Raw genomic sequence first — 9,442 nt, forward strand, 5'->3', positions numbered from 1 at the left:
TTGATCTCTCCCTTCTTGAAAATCCTTTACTTGGTTCCAGGACACCAACACTCCTGGTTTTCCATCTACCTTACTGGAAACTTTTCTTCCTTATTCTTTACTAGTTCTTTCCCATCTTCCCAAGCTTGTGATGTATCATGTCTCATTTCTTACGCTTATTTTCTCTCGGCACTTTTTAAATGATCTTACCCAGTTTTCAGAGGGAAGAATGCTGAGGAAAGATCCATTCCTCAGGCCCAAGCACGCAGGGCCTGCTAAAGACTGAAGCTGAATTGAATGAGAACAACAAAGAACCCCTTTACCCATCCCCCAGTACCCAGCCTAGCAAGCAGCTAGTAACAAGCATCAGTTGCTGAGCCATGGGCAGGGCATAGAAAGAGACCAATGCTGTCCAGGTGTGCAGGACAGCTGTAAGCTAGGGATGAGGCATGACCATGAGACAAGTTCTTCAGCCCCAAACTGAAGTACAAAATAATGCTAGAGGCTGTGAAATCTTTGATATATTGAAGATGACTATAGCAACAACAGAACCCAAACCCAGCTCAACTCCTGACTAGATTGACCAAACCCCACACGAATGGCCCGACAGAAAAGTCTTGCCTATTCCCAAGCATTAATGCTACTATTATATAAGCAATGACTGACATTCAATAGAAAATTTGAGACATAAGAAAAAAAAAAAAAACAACCCTGCTGTTACATAAGCAAGGACTGGCATTCAATAAAAAACAGAAACACCCAAATTGTCACAAAGCAATCTACAGGACCGTACACAAAAATGAACCAGCTGTTCAACTAATGGACAGAGACTAACATGGTGTTAAGGCTCAAAACAATACCCCAAAATGAAGGCCTCAGAAGCAAGAGTTTTTCTCTGACCTCCTACCCTCCTGTCTGGCCCCTCATTCCCCCTCAAGGCTAGTCATAAAAACTAGACTCCCTCTCCCCCAATGAGAGTCAGAAACCAGAACCCCTTTTCCCCAAAGCCAGCCATAAAACCTTAAAAAAACTTTCCCTTCCCTTTATATTTTAAAACTGGCTGCGAAGAAATTACCTGATCTACTTTGATTATAGGCCAAAAGACCCCCATTCTAGAGAGAGCCCTGCCTCATACCCAGAAGGTAGGAATGCTATATAGAGAGGCCAAGAAGAATCTAGACGGACAGGCCTTGCTTGGTCTACAAGCATTAGGTCATACCCTTTTGTCCAATCATATTTCTACACAGCTGTCCATACTTTGTTGAACCAAAGCATAAAAATGGGCAGTTTCCCCTATATCTTTGGATCTTCATTCCAAAGGCTCCCATGTCATGTAAAACCATGGTCAAATAAATTTGTATGCCTTTTCTCCTACTAATCTGCATTTTGTCAACTGATTTTCAGCGAACTTTCAGAGGGAAAAGGGGAAGTTTTCCTTTGGCACCTACAATGTTGAATAATTGAAAATATGGATAATATATACGAACAGATTTCAGCAGAGAGGTAAAGTGAAATAGAAAACACAGAGTCAGCTGTGTGTGTGGGTGCATGCCTGTAATCCCAGCTACACAGGAGGCTGAGGTGAATCGCTTGAGCCCAGGAGTCTGAGGTTGCAGCGAGCTATGATGACACCACTGCACTCTAGCCCAGGCAACATGGCAAGACTCTGTCTCAAAAAAAAAAAAAAAAAATCAGAAATGAGTACCTTCAATGGGCTCATCAGTAGGCTTGCCATAGATGAGGAAACAATTAACAAACTTGGGAGATAGGTCAACAGAAATTGCCCAGACAAAAACGTAAAGAGAAAAAGAGTGAAACCACAACAGAGTGTTAAGAGCTGTGGGACGATACCAAACAGTCTAACATGTGAAATTGGAATCTCACATGGAGAAGAAACTGGGCAAAAGAATATCTGAAAAGACGATGCTTGAGAATTTTCAAAGTATAATAAAAGGCAACAAATCATGGACTCGAGAAGTTTTGATAAACCCAAGACCTTTCTTATAAAGGAAAATATACACTTCCCCTATGATAAAAAAATCCCACTCTGAGGTATTTACACAAGCAAAATGAGAAAACTATGTCCATACAGCAACCTGTATGTGAATGTTTATAATGGTTTTATTTATAGTCACTAAAATCTGAAAACAACCCAAATGTCCATCAACTGGCAAATGGACCATAAAAAGAAAAAAAAATCCTCTCTGGTATATCCATACAATGGAATTCTGCTCAGCAATAAATTGGAACAAATTACTGATACAATATGGAGGAATCTCAAATACAATATGCTAAGTGAAAGAAATCAGACCCAAAAGGCTATTGGGATTCTATTCTATTATATTATGGAAAAGGCAAATCTAGGTACAGAACACAAATCAGTGGTTGCCATGGGCTGAGTATGGGGATAAGTGGATTGGCCACAGAAACAAAAGAACTGTTGGGGATGATGAACTATATTTGATATGGTGAATATATGTGAAAATTCAAAACTGTACAACTAAAAAGGGTAAAATTTTACCATAGGTAAATTATACTTTAAATAAATCTGACTTTTTTTTTTTTTTTTTTTTTGAGACAGAATCTCACTGTGTTGCCCGGGCTAGAGTGCCGTGGCGTCATCCTAGCTCACAGCAACCTCAAACTCCTGGGCTCAAGCGATCCTCCTGCCTCAGCCTGCCGAATAGCTGGGACTACAGGCATGCGCCACCATGCCCGGCTAATTTTTTCTATATATTTTTAGTTGTCCAATTAATTTCTTTCTAATTTTAGTAGAGACGGGGTCTTGCTCAGGCTGGTTTCGAACTCCTGAGCTCAAACAATCCGCCCGCCTCGGCCTCCCAGAGAGCTAGGATTACAGGCGTGAGCCACCGCGCCCGGCCAAATCTGACTTTCTTTTAAATGAGGTGATTTAAATAAATGTTATTTGTTAGTTTGATGGTAGGTTAAGTCAAATATGAAAGTGGTACCAGAATGGCTTGAAATTTGTAGAATATTAGCAGAGTGGTTATGAGTTGTTTCAAAAATCAAATAACAATGCATGTGTTGATCCATAAAATCCTTTCATTTTTGAAGTTGGAAAACAGTACTAACGTCTTTCAATCGCCACTAACTCCACAACCAGGAGCAGGTTAATCTCTCTCTAAACCTCAATTTCCGTTCCTATAGAAGAGGGCTCATCATCCTGTCCAGAGGGTAACGTTGCCAGATAAAATACAGGTGACACCCAGGTCAATGTGAATTTCATATAAACGACTAAACCTATTTTATTTAGTATAAATACCAAACATATTTATACTTTAAAAATAATTTGTTATCTGAGAGTCAACTTTAACTAGATGTTCTGTTTTTGTTTTGTTTTGCTAAATCTGGCAACCCCACAGAGGTTATTGTGAGAATTAAATGAGACACTGGCACCGCAAGACATTCGCCCAGCGTTTCGCATAATAAGGGCTTAGTGGAGTCAACGCTGTTTTAATCCCAGCCCCTCATTCATTACTTGTTCCTTTATTCTTCCGCCTAATTCTTAAATAAATCAACTGTACTTGTGGCCCTCCATTCCAATTGGGCATAAACTCAAAAGAAGCAACAAAGTGTTTAGTGTACCCGGACCCCACTTGTTAAACAAGGAAATTCCAAGAGCAGGCGACGTCATGACGCAAGATCCCGCCCCGGAAGAGGCGCTAGACGCCTAAATAAGACGTCTACAGGCCCGGCGCCAGCCTCGGGGTTTGACGGGATTGTGGCGGTCTTCTCTCCCAACTCGGAAGCTACCGCTGCCTCCCGACGCTCCCAAGATGGCGACCTCTCTGGGTTCCAACACCTACAACAGGCAGAACTGGGAGGATGCGGTGAGTGTGCCTGCCGGAGGAGGCGGCGAAGCAGGGCACCATGCGGGCGGGCAGGACCCGGGCTACCGCGCGGCCGAAGGAATTCGGGGAGGCGCCCGCGCCGTGGCCTGGCTGGGCAGGAGCAGGAGGCCGGAGGGCGATCTCCTGCGGGCTTGGAGGGAGGAGGCTTAGCCAGGGTCCCGGGACCGGCCCCCTTTCCATCCTTGCCCCCTTCAACCTATTCGAGCTGGTTTTCTTTTCTCCCGCCGCCTGCCGGAAGTGCAGACAGCGCCCCCTCCCGCGACAGGGCCGTGCTGGACTTGAGGTTCCTGCCCTGCCTTGTTTCCCACCCTCGCTCCCGCCCCTCCCCCATCACCGCCCCCACTTGTGTGACTGAGGTGGCGGGGTCTTGGGAGCATGGTGCTCACATTTCTCATCTTCACTAGGACTTCCCCATTCTGTGCCAGACGTGTCTTGGAGAAAACCCATATATCCGAATGGTGAGTGATCGCGTGTGAAACGGGAGTTATTCATGTTCTGTCAATGTTGCGGTACTTGGACACTGTGAAGTGTTTCTTTTAGACAGGCAGAAGAAATGATGCTCTTTTTCTAACCCTCGAGCGCTGGACGATTTGCAAAGGACTGTCATGCTTATTCTCTCACTTAGGAATTCAGCAACAATTCTGTAATGTAGGGGTCATAATGGAAGCTAATATTTGTTGAGCATTTACCTAGAAAGTAGGTCTGTTGACCAGAGGCTGAGAGAGTTTGTGTCTTTTCATACAGTGAGTAAGGGGAGCTGGGATTTAAATTCAGATATTCTGACTCCAGGGATCTCTGCAAGGTAGGAGAAGAACCAGGACTAGAAAGTAGGTTTCCTGGATCCAAGTCAAATGTCTTTTGACCAATGTACCATGTCTCTTCAGTGTTAGGTACCCTCATCCTTATAAATAAGGATAAAATTGGCAGCAGTTAACAATAATTGGGTTAGGGCTCTATTATTGTGATCCGTCTCAGAGGTATTGATATGCTAGTGTATTCAAGATGTTTCAGTAGCTGGTGGGAACAAACCATTTGCTATATACAAGGCATCAACACAAGGCAGGTCTGTAGTGGTTACCTGCTGACTAAACTCTGTAAAATGGGCTGGCCATGGCTGTATTCCCCCCTGATTTAAGAACTATGTGAACTCTTAGGAATTTTAGTTCTTGGGGGCCAAGTTGGGAGCCAGAAATAAGCCTAAGAGTTGTGGCTGTGGAAAGACACCTACTTGATATTAGATCCACAGACTCATGAGATATTATAACTCACAGTATGTTGTTAGAGTATATTATGTCCCCACCTCCCCCCTAAAAAAGGTTGGGTGTTTTTTGTTTGTTTTTTTCTCTTTAGGATGCTAGGGGTCTCCATATACATTTCTTGGATTGTTTTTAGGGAAAGAGTAGGCATCTGGTTTTTCCTTTCTGTAACTCTAGATCTTTTCTATTTTTTCCTATTTTAGACCAAAGAAAAGTATGGAAAGGAATGCAAAGTAAGTATGTCTGTTAAAGAGTAATGATTTCATTTATTTTCCTTTTTTCTACCAAATTAGCCTTCAGCTTGCTAAGTTTTGAGATCCTCTGATAAAAATAAGTGCTGTACAACTTTCATATATCATTGATGCATTCACTGGCTGGTAAGTATTTGGTGTAGGAAGTAAGAAAGTGAACCCTCTAATGTAGGGATTCTTATGGTGTCCACGGAAGGGCATGAACAAGTTTGTAAGATTCTCAAAAGGGCCGGTTGCAGTGGCTCACACCTGTAATCCGAGCACTCTGGGAGGCCAAGGCGGGAGGATTGCTTGAGCTCAGGAGTTTGAGACCAGCCTGAGCAAGAGCAAGACCCTGTTTTAAGAATAAAAAAATTAGTCGGGTGTCATAGCGCGCACCTGTAGTCCCAGCTACTCAGGAGGGTGAGGCAGGAGAATCGCTTGAGCCCAAGAATTTGAGGTTACAGTGAGCTATGATGATGCTACTGCACTCTACCCAGGGCAACAGAGAGAGACTCTGTCTTGGGAAAAAAAAAAGATTCTCAGAGGTTTAAATGACATTCCTCACTCCCTCCAAAAAAGACCAAGATTCAGCTTAGTAATGGTGCCTATCTCTAGGATGAGGGGAACTTTGACTTTTTGAATACTTCACTTCTGTACTATGTGAATTTTTTAACTACTGGGAAAGGGTGCTGAAAATAGGATTGAAACATCAGGTGGTGTTTAGACTAGATGATTGCCAAAGTCTCTTCTAAGCCCTCGGTTCAGGGTTCCTTTCTTGAATCCCCCATTGTTTCTAGATCCTCCTAGATTGATTGTCCAGATCAGGACATTAACAATCAGTGAGTGGCTCTTGCTTTGTGTTCCAGATCTGTGCCAGGCCATTCACAGTGTTTCGCTGGTGTCCTGGAGTCCGCATGCGGTTCAAGAAGACTGAAGTATGCCAAACCTGCAGTAAATTGAAGAATGTCTGTCAGACCTGCCTCTTAGACCTAGAGTATGGTATGCTCGTCCTGTCCAATAGATCTGGAAGTGTGGGCAGGTGCCTTAAACAACAAAGCAGTCTTTTTGTCTCCGACTTGTCACCCTATCTCTTATTCTGATTCCACTTTGGAATGTGCTGTGGTCTGCCTTTCTCAGGAAGAGAACCATAATTAGACCACTCTAGAGTCCTTCTGAATAATAATAGGAACTTAACTGGAAAGTTGGGAATTAATCACAACTGGCTTAAACCTAGATATCTAGCCAAGGTGAGGTAAAAGGCATTGATTCTATAATAGGTAGTTTATTTGCCTTGGGCTTCTTTCTTGATCCGAAGCTTTTTTCCACAATCTCAACCAAAAGCTCATAGGCGAATTGTGCTTTAGACTTTTGTCTCAACTGCATTGTTAGGACTAATGTATCGTGTTATGACTGTTTCAGAGTAACTGCTTTTGGGAGTGATTTTTTTTTTTTTTTTAAACTGTAGGTGACTTTTTTTTCCTTTGAGAAAAACAGTTTACCAACAACAGTTTCTACTGTACTACAAAATAAAAGGGAAAAGTAAAATGTATGAGTTTATGTATGTTAAGTTCATCAAAGTTACTCTGCTAGTCACAGTCCTTGCCACATATTATATGATGTTATTTATACGTTTGTTAAGGAGGTGTTCTGGTCTTGGAATACAGTGACCCTTACTATGACTATCCAGAGGATCTGTAGGACCAGCCTAAAATTAAACTACTTTTTACATTTATTTTAAATAAATTGTGTTGTAATAAAAACTCAGATACTTTATTAATTTACAGGTTAAAATCTGACTGTCACCAAAGTTTGTTCATCTAAAAAATTTTCTAAAGTATTCATTTCATCAAATTTCATGACAGCTCAGGAACTGGGATAATTTCTTAGCATGCTGTATAGCCTGGTTAGCCTGATGGTGCTAAAGAGTTCGAATAAAAATATAATCAAGTGCCTGGTACCAAGTAGGAAAGTGGAGAAGGGAAGGATGATGTGTTCTGTGTGCATATCCAGTATGGATATGTTTTTAAATATATCTGAGGGGTTTTTTTCCTCCTTTCCTTTGTACTAGGCCTGCCCATCCAGGTTCGTGATGCAGGATTGTCTTTTAAAGATGACATGCCAAAGTCAGACGTCAACAAAGAGTACTATACACAGAACATGGAGAGAGAGGTATGCAGCCACTTTTTTGATAAAAACCCTAATGAATCGACACAGTGTATATAATTTATCTTTTGAATTTGTCATCCCCTGTAGATTTCTAACTCTGATGGAACACGGCCGGTTGGCATGCTGGGGAAAGCCACGTCTACCAGTGACATGCTACTCAAACTGGCCCGGACCACACCCTACTACAAAAGGAATCGGCCCCACATTTGCTCCTTCTGGGTGAAAGGAGAGTGCAAGAGAGGAGAGGAGTGTCCATACAGGTAAGAGCTGAGCCTCATTTTCCGCATTTGCTTTCAGATGATTGGTTTTCTAAGAAATGGGAGGTGCTAGTTTATACTATTTCTGCTTTAAAATCCAAAGCTCACACAACTAGTGTGGTATATCTCATACTTTAGAACTGTGAAATTTAGAAGAGCTTGATTAAATCATAGATTTTATTTATGGCTGAGCCTTGGGAAACTAATTTGCTATGCCATATAGTATAGATGCTGACCCTAAAAGTTTCTACCTGAGAAGTAAGTCCTCACCGTCATGGTATAAATGGCTTGACTCTCAATGTATACTGAAATTCAGAATAAGACCAGACTTCTAAAGAGTTTGTAAGTATGTTTCAGTTAAGACTGCCAAGCATCTGAATTAGGAGTTCTTAATTTGGGATTGGTTAAGCCTGTTCCATCCCCCAAAAAATAATATATGCCCTTTTTCTGGGGCTGGGTCCATAGCTTTAATCAAATTTTCAGTGGAATGCAAGACCTCAAATATGTTAAGAACCATTGACGTAGATAGGGGTAACCATGTGTCCTCTTTTGTTTTGGGGTTGATCATGCCAAAAGTGTTTCTTTGTAAGGGAAGTTGGACACCCTAGATGGCCTAATGGCTTTTAGGAGGCTGGGAAGTCCTAGTGTGATAAATCCCTTGATATTAGTAAATCCTTGGTATTAGTTCTGTTTTTAATTATATTTTGGTATGGCTGTGCTTTCTAGTTCAAAAGGCATTTCAGGGTGTGTATTTGGGACTTTTCTTAATATGTAGCTACTTTTGGAAAATACCAGCATTTTTTCCTTTTGTTTCATCTTTATGCATTGCTTTTTCTTGAATGATAGACATGAGAAGCCTACAGATCCAGATGACCCCCTTGCTGATCAGAATATTAAAGACAGATATTATGGAATCAATGACCCTGTAGCTGATAAGCTTCTAAAGCGGGCTTCCACCATGCCTCGTCTGGACCCACCAGAGGATAAGACTATCACCACACTATATGTCGGTGGTCTGGGTGATACCATTACGGAGACAGATTTAAGGTTTGTGGGTGTAATTTTTTTAAGAGTTCTTTTTGCTTTTTTAACTGCCCTGGAATAATTTTATTTGCAAAAACATAGGCAAGCATAATAATTCGGTACAAAGTACATTTTTCTTTAGCCACTCTATAGTTGGTATCATGCTGACTAGAATTTTTATAAAATTGTCCTTTGTGATGCCCCAGTCATAGTGTTCATCAGGAGTGATTATCCATCCTTGCATATGCTAACAATTACATAGGATTCCATTTGACCTAATCACCAATTAGAATTTTCAAAGCGCGGCACGTGTCCAAGTATGATTAATTGTGTAGGGGAGGGGAGAGCTTTGTGATTATAAAACGCTAATGGTTTAAATTGTTGGCTTTTTAAAGAGACTGGTATTTGATAAATTTGTGTTATTTTTGGCTTGTATTATGCTTGGCTAGATGAGACATCTGGGCAGATAGTAATGGAAATTACCTCTTCCAAAGAGATAAAGTGGAGAAGAAACTCCTGTAAGTTTATAACCTGCCCTTGGTAGCCTGTCTCCATTAAGCCCTATCTAAGTGAGCTAGACAGTCCCCAGGGGTCGGCAGACTATTTCTATAAAAGGCTAGATAGTGAATATTTTAGGCATGTTGGCCACATACAGT

General features: G+C 41.6%; 1 protein-coding gene across 1 annotated transcript in view; it reads left to right on the forward strand.

The window, feature by feature from the left end:
- Positions 1–3,654: 3,654 nt before the first annotated feature.
- Positions 3,655–9,442, forward strand: part of RBM22 (RNA binding motif protein 22) — a 10,515-nt gene continuing 4,727 nt past the window's right edge. The window contains exons 1-7 of the mRNA XM_012658225.1: positions 3,655–3,830; positions 4,256–4,309; positions 5,311–5,340; positions 6,207–6,339; positions 7,409–7,509; positions 7,594–7,766; positions 8,610–8,818. Of these exons, the coding sequence (XP_012513679.1) occupies positions 3,777–3,830; positions 4,256–4,309; positions 5,311–5,340; positions 6,207–6,339; positions 7,409–7,509; positions 7,594–7,766; positions 8,610–8,818 (754 nt within the window). The 5' untranslated portion in view covers positions 3,655–3,776. The remainder of the gene's footprint in view (positions 3,831–4,255; positions 4,310–5,310; positions 5,341–6,206; positions 6,340–7,408; positions 7,510–7,593; positions 7,767–8,609; positions 8,819–9,442) is intronic.

The sequence above is a fragment of the Propithecus coquereli genome, unplaced genomic scaffold (assembly GCF_000956105.1).
Source record: "Propithecus coquereli isolate 6110/MARCELLA unplaced genomic scaffold, Pcoq_1.0 Scaffold58, whole genome shotgun sequence".
Lineage (NCBI taxonomy): Eukaryota > Metazoa > Chordata > Mammalia > Primates > Indriidae > Propithecus > Propithecus coquereli.